The sequence below is a fragment of the Chenopodium quinoa genome, unplaced genomic scaffold (genome assembly GCF_001683475.1).
Source record: "Chenopodium quinoa cultivar QQ74 unplaced genomic scaffold, ASM168347v1, whole genome shotgun sequence".
NCBI lineage: Eukaryota > Viridiplantae > Streptophyta > Magnoliopsida > Caryophyllales > Amaranthaceae > Chenopodium > Chenopodium quinoa.
Window position 1 is genome coordinate 2,616,104 of NW_018744616.1, and position 20,801 is coordinate 2,636,904.

Consider the following 20,801-nt stretch of genomic DNA (forward strand, 5'->3'; position numbering starts at 1 on the left):
GTATCACCTATACCGAGCCCTTAATCACCGGTTCGATGGCTCTAACCGACCCTGGGCTATAAAATCTGGTCGTGCCACTCCGATGTTCGTGATTGCTCCAAAATATCTCGGGAAAATATTCCAAAAGCATAAATCCCTGCAAAAGTCAACCAAATCTACGAAAACACTAGAAAACACCAATTAGTAATAAAAGTGGCTCTAAAGAGCCAAAAACACTACTAATTACGACCAAGGGACGGGGGTAAAATACTATATAAAATAGACGCATCAATCATGCGGTCCATCACTCACTTAGCATTCATGTTTCTCATTCACGGTACCAAGCACTCAATGAGAGACGCAATTTGAGACGTGTTCATATCAAAGACATTGGAACACTTGTCTTTAGACATTGTTTTTACCCTTTTTTTTAAAAAAAAAAACATGCTTTCTAAATGTTGCACAAATTGCACACCTCCCATCCCAGGGTTAAGTGAATGTAGGTTGAATAAATAAGGTCAATCGTTAGACGAGGCTCAAAGTGGTTGACGAAGAAATAGATATGTGATTGAATGGTTAACAGGGAATGACAGGGTTGCAAAGGTGCCTCGCGTCATTGGTGTAACTTGTGTTTAATTCGGTATTTTTTTTTTATTGAGTGAATGAAAAATGATATAATCGAGATGTAAAGGAAATATGCTATTTTTTATTAATGGAAAAGGTGAACAAAACACATGAAACATATAGAAATTTAAAATGGAAAACCTATGCTAGACATGAATGGGGGAATGGAGATGAATGATTAAAAAAAATCATGAAATATTGCATGAAGGATCTGTTGTGCGCCTTGTGTTCATTACTTCTTGCCGCCTAGAGGGACGGGAAGTTTGTTTGCACCCACCAAGTCTTGAATGACGTCCTTCAAAGTCCAACATTGCTCGGTAGTGTGGCCCCTTCCTTTATGGTACTTGCAATGGGCATTGGGATTCCATTTGGTACTCCTTTCTTCAGGTTTTGGCTTTGGAAATGGCCCAATAGGTGTGATCAATGCAAGCCTTGACCGTAAAGGCGATCAAAGGCCGCATTATAAGTCATTCCTATAAGAGTGAAGTTCTCCTTTTCTTGGGCAATGGAGCATCTAGAGTTAACACTTCATTGAGATCAACTTGGCTTATATTGCTGGTAGTATTTTCTTGCTTAAAAGATGAAGAAGAAGGATGGTCGTTCTTCTTGTTTTTCCAAGTGTTATTATTGTTACTATCAACAGTCTTTATTAGATTATCCTTGGTATTGATGTCAATGTCGTATACAACTTCAAAAGTGTTCAGCGGAAGAAATTTGAGATGTTCCCTATACTTGTGAGTCAGATTTTGAATAAAGAACCGAACCATCTCTCTTTCTTTGGGAGGATCTACCAAAAGTGAAGTCATTTCCCTCCACCTGTTCAAATAAGCGGTGAAGCCTTTATTCTCTTTCTGTTTGAGAATGGGGAGTTCCCGTTCAGAAGTTTTAGTTTGAATGTTACACTTGTAACGATTCATGAAACTGTCGGTGACATCTTACCAAGTCGGAGTACGCTTGGCATATAGGGAATAAAACCATTTTTGGCAAGCATGCTCTAAGGAAAGAGGGAACACCATAGGGAAGAGTGTTACTTCCAATCCCTTAAGAGCCATGGTTGCAGAGAACGCCTTCAAATGGAATATTGGATTGTCTATAGGCTTGAACCTTGGAATATCAACAGTGGAGAACTTTTCAAAGAGCCTGTCTTTCATATCCAAAGGAGTGGGAGGTTGTTCCACATAAGTGAAATCCTCATAAATATTACTCATTTGTTCCTTTAATTTGTCAAGGGTAGAAACCGTGACCTTGTTTTGTTCCATGGTAATGACCCTAGTGGTAAGGGTTTGCATCATGGCACACAGTGCCTCCATGGATTTGTTGATGTTCTCAATATTTTTTTTAGTGTCCATTAGAATGAACTAAAAGTAGTTTGAAGGTGATAAAGAAGTTTTCTTTGAACTCCTCTTAGGTTTAAGAGGTTGATGCGGTAATGACTCGAACAATACCAATCTACCCCTGCTCCTTGACCAATTACTGTGAAATGAAATAAATTCACTTAATTGTTTGACTAATTGCTCAAGATATGTAAGGAAAGGAAAAAAAGTAGACAGTTGAAAACAGGTGAGAAAAACTCCACTCATCTTTTATTATGATGGAAACGAGGGTGCGTGAACCTAGTATATGATCATAAATGACATGGTGCACGATTTGAGTCAAAAAATAAAGAAAGTGTGGGGACTAATAATAGACTCATGAGTGATTAAGTGATTTTATAAGACTCGTGGTATGTTCGTATGGCTAAACATGTGAACAGTAACCAAAATGACTGACATGTGGACTAAATTAGCACAGAAGACCAAATTAGGGGCTGACTGGACTTAACTTGGGCAACGTGTCGCGGCACAACTGTCGTGACACGGAAAACCTGCACCGTGGCGTGGTATAGGCCGCCGTGACACAGTACTGATTGTCGTGACGCGGCTTTTTGCCGTGTCACGGTTCATCAGTTCCAGGTGTTTATGTGATTTTACCAGTTTTTTTTGTCAATTTTAGAGTTTTCGCTAATTACTAAGTGAGTACGGTCCATTAGCAATTGTTAGTCACATAATAATCCACCACAGACAAAGGAAGATCATTAAGGTTAGGATCAAAACAATCAAATATACACACATAGGACACATAGGCACAATGATGCAAAGAATAGTTTGCAACCTAAGGTCCAGTTCTATGTTCCAATATGGTCAGGTTTTATTTGGTGTCAAAAGGGTACTGTGGTTAAGAGTTTGGACGCATTAGCAAGGCAGCCTCCCTTGGGGGTGTATGCCAACGGGAGGCTCCGCGAGTTCGTGATGAAATCGAACTCGACTCCAGGTTTGGGTGGATTTAAAAACTCGGATGAACCCTTATTGCCATGAGCGTTTTTGGGTAGATAGAGCTTAAATCCCCCGGGGCTAAGACGTATGTAGAATACACACGTTTTTTCAGAAAAATCGAAGGAAGCTGATTGTGAGAAGAGAAATAAAGCCACTGGAAGGATTTCAAGACTGCCGCGACACGGCAAAATCTACCGAGTCACGGTGCTGGACACCGTGTCACGGTGCCCTGCACCGAGACACGGAAAGCTCTGTCGTGGCGCGCCTGTCAGGAAATCTAACTGGTGCCCCTATTTTCTTCGTTCACGACCAGGTTTTTATTATTTTTCCTACGGGACAGACCTGAAATACAATATTAAAATGTCTATGCATATGTAAAAATGCCAATTTAATCACAGGAATATTTTCAAGAATCTTTCAAGTCTCATCCACTCATCTTAATTAAATACTAATCACTCAAATCGATAAATAACCAAGAATCCTCCCTAGTGGAGTCGCCAGATTGTAGGCGTCGTTTGAAGTGCGCCTACGTAATGCATGTTGTGAATATGCTTGGCACTCATATAAAGTGGGAATTGACGCATACGATTAGGGACAAATAAAGTAGAGAGTCGTTAACAAGTTCTTAAGGAACTTGTAAACCGTTCACGGATCATTTAAGGCAACCACGAATAAGGGACAATGATAGGCAACAACAATTGACCCGTGAAGGTTACACCCCATTCATAATCCATGAGATTACTAACTCCATATGGTTCAGAACCACGTAAAGAGGATCAGGGATGATGGTACAAAATGAGTCATGGAGTCACATTCGCCCATATTGGCCTCTACTCGATTCTTATTGTGAAAAATGATTCATGCGATCTCAAAGGCATACAAACAAAGATTCAATTTTCTCCAAACTACTATTAGGCTAAATTGGTTGAATATTAGTTTAACACATAATTCTAAAATATTAGTGATCACTTGATTAAGCAACAAGATTAAAAAGGAACCTAAATCGGTCGTACAAATTATCTTATTAGGCGTGATTTTCAATTACAAATTCTCTTTAAGCATGCAATATGGTGATCATAATAATAGTAGAATAAACATTAATATTGGAAGCAATTTAACAATAATAACATTAGTCAAATCAAATATTAACCTAATCATGATACTAGCAATATTAAAATAAAATAAGTAATTAAATTAATTAATTACTCACATTCCGTGTGTTCCTTTAAATTACTACATCATGAATAAATTGTTAGTAACTTCAAAATAAAAAAAAAATCGATTAGAAGTTAAATTAAATTAAATAAAAAGTAGAGTTGATTTGGTCCAAACCCTCAGTCAATTATACCTTTCACGCCTTGGTTTAAGTATAGAACTTCGGGTTAAGTATGAACTCCTTGGAGTGCTTAAGGGAAGAATAGTGTAGTTAAGAATATAGGTTTAAGGCTTAGAATATGAGAAAGAGAAAGAGAAGAGAATGATTTTTGGTGTAAAAGAGAGGAAGAGAGAATGATTTGAAGCCCTGTATTGCAGAAAAGGAGAGGGGTATTTATAGAGGAAAATGAGTAAAGGGAATTCACGGAACCCTAAAAAGATAAAAACCCTAAAAAAGGTTGTCGCGACACGGCAAAATGTGACGTGACACGGGAACCTCTTGTGTGACACGGCAAACTCTAGAGTGACGCGGGAAATATTTGACCTACAGGAGTAAAAACGCTTGAAGGGTTTACGCGGAAAAGACACAAGAAAAGTCCGTGACACATCACACGTATTGTGATACGCAGTGTCCACCATGGCACATTACAGTACACCGTGTCACGGTAAAAAAAAAAGTGCGTGAGAAAACGCGGAAATTACACGGAAAAAGCACCGTGACACGGTGAGAAATACCGTGTCACGGCAATAGGTACCGCGTCATGGTAAAAGGTACCGTGCCACGGTGGATTTTCACGCAAAAAAAAACATTGAAAATAGCACCGTGACACGTTGTAAATTACCGTGTCACGGCACCAGGCACCGTGCCACATCATTAGGCGCCGTGACACGGTGATTTTACACTGTGTGCGGTAATTCTAGTATTTTTACACGTTTTTAAAATCATGTTAAAATAATTTGTATATTTTAATATATGGTCATTTTAGTAGAGGGGTGTCTGTTTTGGGCCGAGTTTAGTGTTTTGCTCATTTCTTCTTGGTTTAAATTGGAATTGGGCTTATGATATATGGTTGGAAAGCTTATTCCAAGGCCTATCCAAATAATATTTGGATCAAAATTATTAGGCCACAAAATCAGTTTCTCTCAGTTTTGTGATGTGGACACGAAAAGAGGAAAACAAGCTATGGTTTATGGAAATGAGCTAGGAATTGGATTGGTTTATGAAATGTATTGAATGGAAACATGGATTTAAGCACTCCAAAGATTAAACACTCAACCCAACCAATAATGGCAGTGAAAGGTTGTTCATCATAATGTTTGGTTTTGGGGGAGACATTTTTAGGTGTCTACACTAATATATTCCTTTTATTGACTAATATGTTTTTTTTTCCTTTCTGTTGGTTGATTACAAACATAATTTGGCTTATATATTTCTTTAGTTGTCTTATTTATTTATGTTGTTAGCTGATAAGTACATTTTAATTGGTGGCTTAAATGTTTCATTTTGTTAGCTAATATGTTTATTTTGTTGGCTTACATGTTGCTTTTATTGGCTGATACGCTTCATTTGTTGGCCGACATGCTTCATTGGTTGGCTGATATGTTTATTCTTTTGTCTGATAAATACACTAGTAGAACAAATGCTATTTGTAACGCCTTATTTGTAACCAACAACTTTTTAGTTACAATTACTGTATTTGTAACCAACATTAGCTATGTCTGTTACAAATAATATCCTATTTGTAACGGACAACATAATGTTAGTTACAAATACATCCTATTTGTAATGAACAACATACTATTGGTTACAAATACATCCTTTTGTAACGGACAACACACGGTTGGTTACAAATCGGAAAGGGGTTCAAAGCCCATTAGTGCCCTAACCCTAAATACTACAGCCGCCCCCTTCGTTTTTTTCTTTCTCATCTTTATTCTCCCTCCTCCTTCCTTCTCATCTTTCTCTCTCCTCTTGATTTCCTATATCCTCCTCCCGTCTTTCACTCTTCCTTTGTTACTCTTTCCTCTCGAATTTCTTTGTCCTCCTTCATTCTATGTCCTCTTTCTCTCAATCTCTTAGCAATTCTCTCCTCCACGAGCACCCTCAAGCACACACCACCACCCATGAACTATTATTGTCAACAATGGAGCTTCACCGTCAACCCATGAATATATTTCCATCGTCAACAACTATGCACACGCCTCTTAACAACCGAGCATCTAGTGTAACTGCACCCTCCTTTGTCAACCCAAGGTTTTTGAATTTTAGATCTTATTTTAATTTAGATTAGACATTAAATCTAGGTTTGTTTATTTTAATTGTAATTTTTCTTTAATGTAATTGCAATTTTAATTTACAATTTTTAGATAATTGTATAATTATGTAATCTTTTCAAATTTCTGGAATTTTTTATGTATAATTTATGTTAATTCTGATTTATTAGTTTGTTTAATTTTTTAAATAATTGTGTTTGAATTTAATAATATTTCTGTATAATTTTTAGGATATATTATTTGTATAATTATCGGATTTTTATGTGTTGGTGGTTATTTTGGTAGTCGTGGTGGGGGAAAAAGGCTACGAGTTAGGGTGGTGGGATACGTGGTAGGGTGGGGTAGTGGTGGGATTTGTGGTAGGGTGGTGATGTTGGTCACGGGGTTTGGGCCTGGCGGGTCGTGGTTAGGGTAGTGGTAGCGGGTTGGGTCATGGGCACGTTATTGTTGGTTTCGTGTTCGAGTTCAAAAAAACATATCAATTATCAACCTAGCATTATTTGCTAGATTTTTTTTAATGCCGAAATTAAGCATTTGTAACTAACAATTGATATGTCAGTTACAAATAGGTGCCTATTTGTAACTGACATATCAATTTGTCCGTTACAAATTGTCATTTACAAATAGGGGCCTATTTGTAACCAACAATGTTCGTTACAAAATGACTAGACTATTTGTAACCCCAGTAGTTGTAACCCCCAATGTTAGTTACAAATAGCCCGTTTTTGTTAGTTACAAATAGCGTTTTTTCTACTAGTGATACCTTTTGTTGGCTGATATGCTCCTCTTGTTGGCTTATATGTATATTTTGTTGGCTGATATATTTCTCTTGTTGGCTTATACGTTTTTTTTTTATTATTATTTATGTCTTATATGTTTCTGATGTTGACTGATATCACATATCTATTAGCTGATATGTTCATTTGAATGATTGATATGAATAATGTATAAGCCAACAACCCAAAATGTATAAGCCAACGCCCAAAATATATAAGCCTAATATTTCATTCTCTATCCTCTCTCCCCTCTTCCTATCTTTTCCATTCATGTGAAAATGGAGGAACCTAATTTCCTCACAAATCGTGACAAATGCCTTCACTCCTCCTTCAATTAGTTCCTCACTTCCCCTGATTTCCTCCTCCACCTCACCCACCAACCCACCGAACCCACCAGCCGCAAGTCGCCAACCACCGTTCACCGATAACCCACCACCGTACCCACAATCAGTGAACCCACCACAAGCGAATCGCACCACCACAAGACGCTTGCAGTCGCCGGAGAATTTATTCTTCATCTCCTCCATCGTTGTCCTTGTCTCTATCAAGTAGTAATTCTCTCTATTTTTTTACAAAAAAAAATTGGTTTGGTTGGTTTAGTTTTGAGTACTATGGAATTCAGTGGCAGAGCCAGGATTTTTAATCCGGGGGGACAAATTTCAGATGTTCAATAATTTGACAAAAATCTCAATAAAAAATTAAAGTCACATAAATTTTTAATATTTAATTATTTAAAATTTTATATGACAATCTTTCCTTTATGGAAAAGAGAAGTTAAAAGTTCCATCGCATATTAAGATAATTACATAACTCAGGAATAAATTCAAATCAGTTACTTTATTATAAAATAAAATTAAATACTTAGCTGACCTTCAAACAATTTGATTATAGGTATGAAGGGGTTTGGGTGATAGGATTACATTCTAGAAAAATAAACGCCACAACAAACATTCTCTAATCAAATTGTTACATTGTACCCTGTGTATAAATAAATTTGGAAATTTAGTTACAAAAATTAATTAATGGTAATCTATTTAAAAAAATGAAATAGAATTTAGACACACATAATTAAATAAATTATAAACTATGGAGGTGTTTGTGTATTCATTAATGAAATGTATGAACTAACCCATTGGTGATCAACAAATAATAGTTAATCAATTTTTTTTTTTTTGAAGAAATAGTAGTTAATCAAATAATTAAATGAGAGTGGTTACGAACTTCAAGTTATAATACTTTATATAAATATAAAATTAAATCCAAATACAAGGGAAAAAAATGCAAGTATTAAATAAAATTCAAAAGAAAAAAGAAATAGAAAAAAAAAGCTACAGTATTATTAAATGAAATCTCAAAATAAGAAAGTACCATTAAATGAAATCTCAAAATAAGAAAGTACCAAATAAAAAAAATGTAAAATGTAATAGTTGGGGCTCGAACCTGGGTCAAAATAGAGCTGATCACACTGAGCCCGGCCTGATTTTGGGCGGGTTTTGGGCAGAAATTTCCAGCTCGACCCAATTTTAAAAAAAGTTTGAACGGGTTTGGGAAATGGATTTTTTGCATTGTAGTTGATTTTTTGGCCCGGCCCGAAAAAGCCCGACTAGTTTGGGCGGGTTTGGACACACGTTTTCTGGCCCAAAGCTTTGCCCGACCCGGCCCTGCCCGAGAAATGGGCAAATTTTTTTGACCTCGGCCCGCCCATTGATCACCTCTAGGTCAAAATGAGGAGGGGTAAAACCTATATTCACTCACTCTAACCACTAGACCATATTCACTTTTGTGATACATAGCATATATGTATTGTATTTATTTCTCTTTACTGCATCATACAAGCAAAAAAATAATAATAATAATAAAATTGAGTTGATGGAATTTTAATTGGATTGAGTTGAATTTGAGTTGATTAAGTTGAATTTGATTGAATGGAGTTGAATTTGATTCAATTGGGAAAATTGAAAGAATATGAGTTGCCGCACAAACTGTTGGGTGCGGATGCCCAATAGTTTGTGTTTACTTTAAGACCATCTCCAATGGCAAGATTAAGTTTTAGTATTGAAATACTAAATGAGTTGTTTTTTACCTCCAATGGTGATACCATACCAACTTCTTAATTTAGAAACTCATGTGAAATCTAATTCCCAAATGGTGAGACTCTCTAAAAATATACAAATGCCACTTTCAATTTATAACTCATCAAATCCACATTTTTTTAAATATCAAATATTATAAGATTTAAAATGAAAAAAGGTAAAATTTAAATAAATTACAAAATATATTAGAATATTAACAAGGACCCCACACTTTTTGTCAACAAAAACCTTTGCGTGCCCCCGGTTTACAATAATTTTATTGTACCTCGAACATTTTGCGAAAAAGTGACCCCTTTTTTTCCACAAAAGTGACCCTTTTTTTTTCACAAAAGTGACCTTTAAAGTGACTCTTTTTTTTCACAAAAGTGACCTTTTTTTCACAAAAGTAATTAAGCTACATATGCAAATTGCAAAACCGAGTATCAAAATCTCCCTAGTGTTTTTTTTTTCCGTTTTTTTTCAAAAGTAACCCATATTCTGTTTACTTTGATTCGAAATTTTCTGCTACTACTTTGATCTGTTACTATTGCTACTATTGTTACTTGATCTGTTGTGAAAGATGAACGATCAATTTCTATTCAATTTTTCTGTAAATTTAATAAATTCTCTTAATTCTATAACTAATTTTATAATTTCCGATCGATTTTCAGGACAGAGAAACCGACAAATCTAGAGGATTTGGCTTCGTTACATTCGGAAGCAAAGAAGAGATTGATGTTGCGATCGAAGGAATGAACAACTAAAAACACTGCAACGACCGTCAGAACACTGTTAACGAGGCTCAAGCTCGCGGTAGTGGCGGCGGCGGCGGCGACTTCCATAGTGGGTGAAAAATTAGATGAACATACATACCTCGAAATTGTCTGTAGAAGATGAATCATTGATCAAAACAGGAAAATTATGTTATAAAATCAAGATAAAATTGAAAAATAAGAAGGAAATTGAAGAACAAAGGAGAGAGAAAGAGAGAGAAGAAGTGCAGAGGAGAGAGAAGAAGAGAGATAAGAGCAGAGAGATGAAGAGCAGAAAAAAGATCAAATAGAAACCCATAAGGAGAGCAATAAAACCCTAGCCTTCTCTCTCTCTTCTCTCTCCTAAACTCTAGCCTCCATTATCAATTTTGAAGGGGCTTCCATCGGATTTCACCGGTGGAAAGCCCCAATCTTTATTTTCTTTTAAGCTTTTTGTTTCTTAGGTTACAATAATAATGTCTCCCTCGAAAGAAAGGGTCTATCTCCTTCGAAAGACAAGGTTTTTTTGATCTCCTTCGAAAGACAAGGTTTTTCGGACTCCTTCGAAAGACAAGGTTTTATTTGTGTTTAATTTGGTCTATGGTTGTGCGGGCTACGATTGATTATGGCTCGAATTCGGGTTACGGAATCAGCACAAGAATTAGCTTTCTCACAAAATTGCGAAGCGACGACGATTCCACTCAAAAAGTTGTATGAGACAACGAATCGAGAATGTGCCGAATTGTTATATTTATGTATTTGGATTCTTAGCCCTTCCCCGATTAATTCTTGTTTGATATTGTTAAATTCGTTTTCATTATTGTTAATTGTCAATTGTAGATGCTGTATGACTTTATTTAATGAAATTTAATGTCCTTTAAAACTTCTTTCAAAAAAAAAAAAAAAAAAAAAAAGAAACCCATAAAGAGAGAGAAAAATAGAAACTTATATAGTAAAACTTTGGCACGTGTAAACCCACTTTTTTTTTAAACTTTTGTGTTTTGTCAAATGAAACTCAAAATTAATATCTAAACTTAGCCACTTTCTTTTAAAGTTGTTAAATTTAAATGTCAATTTATTAATATACATTGCAAAAAATAGTTAATCTCTGCTAACAATACTCTCGAGTCTCACTAGAGCCCTCATAGACTTTCGTGCGATCATTCCCTCTATTTTAATCTTCGAAACCTTCCTTAAAACCTCCATTATAAGGGAAGAACACTAGTTATGAGAATCTTACGGAATCTCAGATTAGCTCATCAATCTTTCATTGCCCTAAATTCAAACCCTTTTCGCAGTCGATGCATGTATTTTCGATCGCTAGTCTCATCTTCATCTAATTTCCATGTTTCTGATTCTTCATGCACTTCTAATTACAGAAATTTACCTCACAATTATTTGAATTCCAAGCCATGGGCGCCATTTCTAGGTCAGATTTTGATATTTTTGTAAACCCCTGAATTGTGATGTTGATAAATAGGATAATTTGTTGTTTTTTTTATGATTGTTTATTTGTTTGGTTGCAATTATGATTTGTAGAGTTTGATGGGTGTTTGTTATAGAAATGAATTTGATATGATGATAATGTGAAGAATGTTTGATGATTTATGCTTTGTTAACATCAATTCAATTATTTTTGTAGAACCCTAAATTGTGATGTTGATAAATTGGATAATTTGTTTATTTGTTTGGTTGGGAAGAGTTTGATGGGTGTTTGTTGTGGAAATGAATTTGATATGATGATGATGTGAAGAATGTTTGATGATTTATGCTTTGTTAACATCAATTCAATTATTGAACAGGTCAAAGGAGGACGATGTTTATTCAAACGCAGCCGACTCCAAATCCGGCATCCTTGATGTTTTATCCGGGCAAGCCAGTAATGGAAATCGGGAGTTCGGACTTTCCGAATGCTCGTACTGCCATGAATTCACCTTTAGCAAAAGCACTTTTTGGGATTGATGGTATGCTTGTTAATTTGTAGGAGTATTATTATTATTAGTAGTATTTAATATTATGTTATGATGTTATAGGAAAATTTGATATATACCTTATAATATGTATACACTTGACATTACTTATTTAAGTTTAAAGCAAAAATTCAATTGTTTGGCAAGAAACCTTAACCCTAATTTTTGGCTTGGAGTTGAATTTGGAATTGGAAGTTACAATTGTGTGATTGAATTGGAGTACAAGGCATTGTTTTCATTTGTTGGGTTTTTTTTATCTTATTTTATTTTATTTATTTTTTTTATCTTATTTTTTTTTTTTTTTTTTTTTATTATTATTATTATTATTATTTCTCAAAAACAAAAGTCATATAACCTACAATAAACTAGTGGGAAGCCGAGATACAATCTGGGCCCCCACTCCTCTAGCTATAGCAAAGCCTACCCTAGTGAAAATATGAGCTGCCGCACGAACCCTAATGTCTTGCGTCGTCGTGAACGCGCTTCAGCAATGCAGCTTCCTTCTGTAATTCCCCAAGAGAAGGAAAGGAGAAGGGAATGAAACCATATCCATTCGCCCGACGAGATTCATATTTAACCCGCTTCCGCTGAGCCGCTTCAACCATAACCCGTCCAGGAACAAAATCAGCTAATGCAAAATTGTTATTATTATTATTTATTTTCTAATGCAAAATTGTGGGACGTAGATTTCGTTGTTGTGTTGGCAGCAGAATTGTTGTAAAGTGGTTGGAGTAGAGGGAACAAGGTAAACTGGTAAAGGCTGGCCTGCTTGTGAAGGCTGTAGATTTGGACAAAGATGACTGATTGTGGTTGGGAGAGACGGACGCACGGACAGGCAAGGCAAAACTGCATGAAGGTTGTGCTGGTCAGTTGTTGCTGCCTTGCTGGCGTATCTAGTGGACTGTGGTGGTCGCCATGAACGGGCCATTAGTTGCTTTATTCAACATGGTAGGTTAGTACTTTTAGGATTAAGGTTAGAAATCACTTATTATATGGTTGGGTTAGTCGTAAAAACATCAATTAAGACACCTTAATGATATATTGTTAAGAAAGTTTTTCAAAAAACAGTGTTTCTAAAACACTAGGCCTCTATGTAGAATTTCCAAAAACGCTACACATTGAATTAGAATTTAGGTCTGTTACACAACTAGTTTAATGAGAGTACTTCTACAAACATGCCATGGGTTTTGAGAATCCTGTCAGCATTTTCCACTTTGTGATTCTTTTGTTTCACTTGTAAAATTCTACACAAAGCCGGAGGCGATCAATCTACCAAGCCCTTTACCACCGTTTATCCCTTCTACCTTGATTGGTTATGGGCTAACCAGAATTGAAGTGGATAATTTTGATGGTTGATCTTCAGTCAATTTATAATTTAATCAGTTCAATATAGATTATTATCTAACTTAGCTGCTCCAAAAACTTCAAGACACTTGTGCTTCCTGTCCAAAACTTCAAAGTTCAGTGGCTGCAGTGAATAGAGTGCTTGAAATCTTATCTTTGAACCCCATTTTTCTGTACTCAAGATTAAGCTAAATCGGTTTTTGGGATTGTTAATTGCATTTTGGAAGACAGTCCCACAACCCAAACATACTTAACAAGCTGTATGGGTGGAAATCCCATGATCTTGCAGGATCCCTATTCACTTACCACACTGAGAGACTCCAATTGGTACCTTAGAGAAGAAGGATGTGGGATCAAATAACTACATTGGTATAAAAGTTAGCCTTTGGTGACCACTATAAACTGGCCGTGAGTTGCTACGTGGGCAAGTTTAGTCAATATGGGGTGCTAACTAGCAGCACGCTAGTAATTTTAAAATCAAGGTTAGAAATCACTTATTATATGGCTGGGTTAGTCGTAAAAACACCAATAAGTACACCTTGATGATATATGCATTACCTGATTACCATGAGGCCATTCAAGAAAATAAATAAAAAGATGTCTCCAAGTGGACTTTCCAAAACCACGAGGCCATCATGTAGAATTTCCATAAAATACTACATTGGGATGGTATTTAAGAATGTCCCACAAATAGTTTAATGGGAATACTTGCTACATACAGTCATACATACCATGGTTTTGAGAATCATATAAGTATTTTTCACTTAGCAATTATTGTGTTTGGCTTGTAAACATGGTTAGGAAATGCGGTAATGGGTCGCGGTTATCAGAGATTATACAATTATTGTGAACCCGGTTTTAATTGTTGCGACATGCATGTGGTTTGTACTTATAAAATCATGATTTAAGAACCAATGATACTGTCATAGTAACAAAAATCTAGTATATTCCTGAATTTATTAATGTTTAAAGCCATCCTTAAGAGTAACAAGTCGAGGAAAGTTCAATAAAATTATCTAAAAGCTATGTGTCAGAGTGGTAGCACCAAATATCAGCCGAGACCATAAACTATCAGTTAGTCTATTTTAAAGTTTGATACAATGCAGAATATATCGGTGTGGTAAATTTGAAAACAAATACAACTCTGACAGTACGAGAACGTTGTGGCCGATTTTTTACACATGCCTGTAAAATCCTACAAACAGCTGCAGGCGATCAATCTGCCAAGCGCCCAAGCCTTTTATCACTATTTTACCTTGTTTAATTTAAGGGGTAACCATAGCTAAAGTGGTTAATCTTGATGGTTGATGTTTGGTGACTTTATAATTAGGGTAATTAGCTCAATATAGAGTATTATCCAACTTAGCTGCTCCAAAGCCACTATTTCTTCCTGTCCAAAACTGCAAAGTTCAGTGACTGCAACGAATAGAGTGCTGGAATCTTATCTTTAAACCCTATGTTCTGCTGCTCAAGATTAAGCTGAAGCAATACTCGGTAGCACCCTTTTAAAACATAGTTGGAGATGATGTTTGATGAGTAAAGAGTGTGGGGTCATAAAGCTTCTGTTTAGGTCCCTTTTTCTTTCCAAGCTTAAAACTGTCTTCTTTAGTTTCTAATTCTCATTGTCAAGGCTTGTCTGTTGCATTAATCACCTACTGCTTTTGGTATGAAATCCATTGGAGGATTTTGATTTTCTTAGCTTGCCTTCATGATGAATGACATCCTGCACATCTCATGAATGTTGCTAGATATTTTGGCTATGATCACCCGCTGGCTTCTGTTGCCGTTGACCTTGCTTTATCATCTCTTGTTTAACTTTTATCTTTGCAAGAGCGATTAGTCTTGTTATTTTTTTGGCACTTGTGAGCAGATTGGTCGAAACCTCCCTATGAGTATAATTCCAGGCTCTCGTCTAGTTAGATATTTTATAGTTATCCAAGTTTTTGTAAAGGTTAAAAATTCTTAAATTCATTAAGCATCATATTAGAAAATCCAATTTTTTAGCCAAACTGTCTTTGTATTTTTATTTATTATAATTATTATTCTTAATGTCACTGTTATTAAAATTAAGCTTTTAGTAAGATTTTTGAATTCTGATTGTTAGGATTTACCGGCTTATAACAGGGTTTCTTGTATTGACTTGTAAGGGTTTTATAATCGCTTAAAAATGAATGTTATCTTTTTTCTATGGGAATGAATCTTCTATCTTTGGATTCTTTTTTACATATATATGCTGGTAATTTACTGGCCTCTTTGGGTCTTTTAAATTTCTCGGTAACTTTGTCTCTAACGAATTGTTGTTGACCTTAAAGTGATGGAGTCTCTCTTTCTCTCAAAGGAGTCAAATTTTCTTGTTGGTTCTTGCTTTCTGTTTGATAACCATAACAAGCATCATTTATATTGGCCGAGTTACCGAATGGCTTGACCCGCTACAGTGAAATAAGCCTTGCTTCTTTGACTGTTTGACATGTGATAGTGTTTTTTGTAACCGTAGCTCTTACTCATTTTACAGGAGTTACACGAGTCTTCTTTGGATCAGACTTCGTAACAGTAACAAAGTCTGATGATATTACATGGGATATTCTGAAACCGGAGATATTTGCTGCAATCATGGATTTCTATACATCTGGTCAGCCATTATTTCTGGATGAAAGCACTGCAGCTTCCAAGGACACAGCTATCCATGAAGTAAGGCTTGTACCTTCCAGTTTCTCAAATTCTATTTTTCCATTGAGGTCTTAATAGAATTGTGTGCATAATTTGTTCTAATTTATGTCATGCTGTGATTTAAAAGTTACCCAAATGTTTATAAAAGGGTCTTTCTTAGGGTGGGGTGGTAGCTTGATTTTTTTTTTTTTTTTTTTTTTTTTTTTTTTTGGGGGGGGGGGGTGGGGGTGGGGGTTGGGGGGTTTGGGGGGGTGTGGTTTAGATGTATGTAGACTGACAACAAGGTTAGTAATCCGCAAAGTCTTTTGCTAGAGGTTTTGGTTAATGCTACCGTAATTAAATCTATTTATGTACTGCATTTTCTAGCCCTGTGTAAAGGTAACTTTATTCTTTATAGTTGCAACCTGTGGGGGAGGGGGGATACGTGTGTGTGTGTGAGAAATGAGAGTAATCTAGCAGTCACCTTGATTCATAATTATTAACTTATGTTGCAGGATGATTCGGAAATTGTTGCTATGATAAAAGAGCTATTGGAGACTCGCATACGGCCTGCAGTGCAGGATGATGGTGGTGACATTGTGTATAAAGGATTTGATCCGTATGTTTCTGGTTCTCTGCATATAATCTGTTACTATTTTCTTTGGTTTAACTTTTTATTTATTTATTGTAAATGACACTTCTTCGTTTCTTTTCAGGGAAACTGGAATAGTCAAACTGCAGATGCAGGGAGCATGCAGTGGCTGTCCTAGTTCGTCTGTGACTTTAAAATCTGGCATTGAGAACATGCTAATGCACTATGTGCCTGAGGTGAGCCTGCCATTTCTGTCCATTTTGATTGACTTCACCCTACTCTGTTCTTGCTTATTACTTTCACCGTTTTTTTTTTAATCGCAACATATTCCTTTTTTGGGAAATTGCAAATTGATGCAACATAATTGGACCAGTGATTCTCTCTCTCTCTCTCTCTCTCTCTCTCTCATCTACTCTGATATCTTACTCTAAGGATTATAAGCTATAACATAGAGTAGTATCTGTTTCTAACATTTGGCTGTAGATATCAAGCAGTGGTCCAAATTTCAGCTCTTCTCTCTCTCTCTCATATCTTTCAACATAGACTAGTATCAGTTTCTAACATTTGGCTGTGGATATCAAGCAGAGGTCCAAATTTCAGCACTTCTCCTTGGAACTCTTCTGTTTATAAGGTCTTTAAATGGTCAAATCTATGAAAGTTTAATCTGCAAGTTGGTTCCCTCCCTTGCATTAAAAATTTTCGACCTCTTCTACTTCAACAGTTGAACTTCACTTGTTCAATATAGGTTAAGGCTTCACCTTGTAAGCCTTGTTTTCCATGGAAGCAGGTTTCTCTGCAATGGCTATAGCTTGATAACTTTGGACTGTACAATCTTGCTTCTTTGACAGGCATGGAGATGCTTCATAATCTAGTGTAAATGAAATTGGCTCAGTTTCTATGTGTGTGACTTATCATCCTTCGATTGATAGGGATCCAACAGAAAATGTAGTAACTTCAAATGCTCGACTACCTCTTAAGAAACTTGACTTGGATGTTGCACAATCTTCAAGAAAAATCATTTTTGATGCCTGCTGGGCAGATTCGATCTAGTAATTTTAAGATTGAACAACCTATCCACTATATTTTTATTAAACTTCCTAGTGTGCCTTCTTAAATCCACCATCCTTGTACTGCTCCTTTTTAGTAGTTTGAAGTAGAAGTGTTTCAGAATTGCAATTCTCCATCCTGTACTTCTTTAGATGCTCTTTTGCAATTTTTAGAAGCACCACATCATTTCTCTATATCAAGGGTTATGGTTGGGATTGTTTCCATTAGTGAAAAATATATACTCTTAATGTATCTCCATCATTGTGCCTCTTAGTTTTTAAAGTATAGCATATACAAAGATGTCCTTTAAAGCCTTGCACCCAAAAGACTTATTGATCTTGTAACACTAAGTTGTCAATACTTGCTTGAGGCTTTATAGATCCTCATTGAGCTTCAAAATTTATGTCTTGTTCTTCATCTCAAATCTTGGTGTAGCTTTGCATTGCTCTTGTCTTCAAATATCAGTCAATGAATGCATGCCAAATTCATCCACTTTTTTTTTTTTTTTTTTTTTTTTTTTTTTTTTTTTTGTTTGTTTGTTTGTTTGTTTGTTTTTGTTTGTTTGTTTTTTTTTTTTTTACTGTACTATCTTTGTAGGTTCTAAGATATGGATCCCGGTGAGTGCAAATGTTTCATTATATTCTGTTGCACGTGGTTTGTGCGACTGTGCCCGGGCCATTGCAAGAATTACTTTGTCCATTTATGATTTCAACAATAATGCCAGCATAATACGTAGTATTAGGGCATGTTCACTTCAGCTTAATTTCAATTCAGTTCAGCTCCAATTAGTTCAGTTAGTTCCTAATTTCCTTCACTCATAAAATATTCATTTTAGCTTTATTCAGCTCAATTCCAATTAGTTCAGTTTAGCTCAGCTCAGATCCTTAAAGGAGGTTCATTTCTGTATTTAAGGAATGGAAAAGAATGGTCTTGGGGTTTTTTCTAGTGTCGTATCATGAGGTTATGGTTGGGAATTGCAGCGACCCATTAAATAAAAGATCCTTTGTTGCTTTGAAATGTTGCTGATAAAACTTGATTTATTGCGTTGTGACTAGTGACATGTTCATTGATAGAAGGAAATTTTGTCTAGAATTACCCTAAAGACAGGTCGTTTTTTTTTTATTTGTTAAGAACTATCCAGAAGTTAAGAAAAGTTTGGATAGCACTACCCAGTAATGTTTTCCGTCCAAAAAAACGTTAATAGGGCCTACATTTTCACTTTTCCCACTTAATTAACACCCTTAATTACCTTCTCTCTCCTCCCTAATTAACTTTTCCCTAAACCCTAGAAATCAAAACTCCTTAGTAATTAAAATGCAATTGAATTCAATCTCAAAGTCAAAATAACCAAAACCTAAAACTCAATTGAACCCCTAAACCCTAAAAATCAAAACCCCCAAATTTTTTGAACCCATAAACCCTAATCCGAATTTCTATATTACACCCTAATTATGTTCATTGCGTTCAATTAAAACTTGTAAATAGATACAACAAACAATGAATTAAAAGTAAAGTGTAAAACATTACATGAATAATTGAGAATTTGTGTTCGATTGAATGAGTGTGTTCTCTTGGATTTTGTAAGTGAGAATGGAGGGAAAGTTAATTAGGGTGAAAAGGTAATTAGGGTAGTTAATTAAGTGAGAAAAGTGAAAAAGTGGGTTCAATAACGTCTTAATTGGACGGAAAACGTTAATAGGTAGTGCTATCTAAACGTTTTGTAGCTTTCGGATAGTTCTAAACAAATAGAAAAAAAATTGGTAGTTGTTTACAAATGACCCTATCTTTAGGATAGTTCTAGACAAAATTTCCTTAATAGAATCTGTGTTGGAACTCGGAAGTGCCCTCATAATATTATAATATTGGATTTGATGTTGAGTTTGTGATACTTTCAGGTGAAGGGGGTGGAACAAGAGTTGGATGATGAGGAAGAAGAGGCTGTTGCATTGGAATAGAGCTTCTTGATATTTCATTTATCCAAACCCTTGAAATGATGGGAATTGAGGGTCAATGGATTTGTATCAATCTGTAAACAAGGGATATCTTTTCTGTTGATTGAGTTCAAAAGCTACACAGGTAGTATATAACTATATATCTCTATTTGTCAATTAGTCTCCCTTCTGTTTTTTTTTGGGTCATCTTTTTATAATAAAATTTGAGAACATGTACATCATACATTTTTGTTCAAATAATTACTGGTCTCTTTCTTGAATCCTGGTTTGCGTAGCTCTGCTGTTTCAGGCTATACAGTTGATTGTAGATGTAGATGTGCTAATGAATGGTAACTTGTTTACTCTTATTTGAAGCAGCTCAAAAGTTTTGTAGGACATGCAGCAGTGAGCAATATGAAATGGTTGCGTACGTGCCTGCTTTCTTGCTTTACATTAATACTACTATCAAATGCTGGACATTCTTCACTCTTGGTACTGCTGTCAAAATAATAAGCGATATCTACTGCTAAGACTTATGATACGATGATATCTTATGTTTTTCATGTACTGTAAATCTGTAATACTTATGTTTTTTTGAGGGGTTTACCATAATCAATGGACCAAGGTTAATCTTAAAGCTGCCATCAAATGGACTTCAAAATATCGATTTTCGATGGTTTTTGGTTACATTAGGCATAGTTTAGATCGAAGGTGTAAGTTTCTTTACTTTTATTAGTTTAGTACTTTAGTATGCTAGGGTTTAATTAAGTTTGTTTCTTGGCTTCTGTCACAAAAAAAAAAAAAAAAAAAATGTTTCTTGGGAAAACTTGTTAGCCTTGGTTCTCTTCATAGTCAAGGGATTACTTTTCGTTGTTTGTTTTGGATGGGTTGCCCATGGAATGCATTAATTAAATGTCATACGTTATCTACAAATAAAATCTAAATTCAACAAATACACAAAAACAAATTAAACAAAGGTTTTCTTATTTGTTGAATAGATCTTGCACTATGCTACATCTCTTGCACACATCGCTATAATATACAACCTTTTTAAAGACACGATCTAACGATTCTTTGTATCGAAGAAAATGAATTTAATCTGATTCATTTGAATGTCCTCGAAAATTTAAGAATCTTTGTAATCCCCAATGATTCTTTACCAACAAACTAATCATAGGGCAAAAGAAGATAGATTATGTTATTAAGCCCTAACATACAATAATTTCCTAAAGGGAACGAACAACTACACCAATGAGTCAACGACCAACAACTCCATCATAGGATGACTGGGACATTTATACTCTACTCGTGTAGTTTCATTGAAATT

General features: G+C 35.5%; 1 protein-coding gene across 3 annotated transcripts; it reads left to right on the forward strand.

Annotated features, from left to right (window-relative positions):
* The first annotated feature begins 11,171 nt into the window (after positions 1-11,171).
* LOC110700050 (nifU-like protein 4, mitochondrial) lies at positions 11,172-20,349 on the forward strand. 3 transcript variants are annotated; one of them, XR_002507090.1, is made up of 7 exons: positions 11,172-11,373; positions 11,747-11,908; positions 15,771-15,946; positions 16,420-16,523; positions 16,621-16,732; positions 19,439-19,619; positions 19,850-20,349. XR_002507090.1 is itself a non-coding variant. In XM_021877543.1 (6 exons), the coding sequence occupies exons 1-6, from the start codon at positions 11,172-11,174 to the stop codon at positions 19,496-19,498; spliced, it is 816 nt and encodes a 271-aa protein (XP_021733235.1). In that variant the 3' UTR covers positions 19,499-19,755. The 3 variants fall into 3 exon arrangements, 1 of the variants encoding a protein (XP_021733235.1); XR_002507089.1 differs by having other exon boundaries at positions 19,853-20,349; XM_021877543.1 differs by lacking the exon at positions 19,850-20,349 and having other exon boundaries at positions 19,439-19,755.
* Positions 20,350-20,801: the final 452 nt, after the last annotated feature.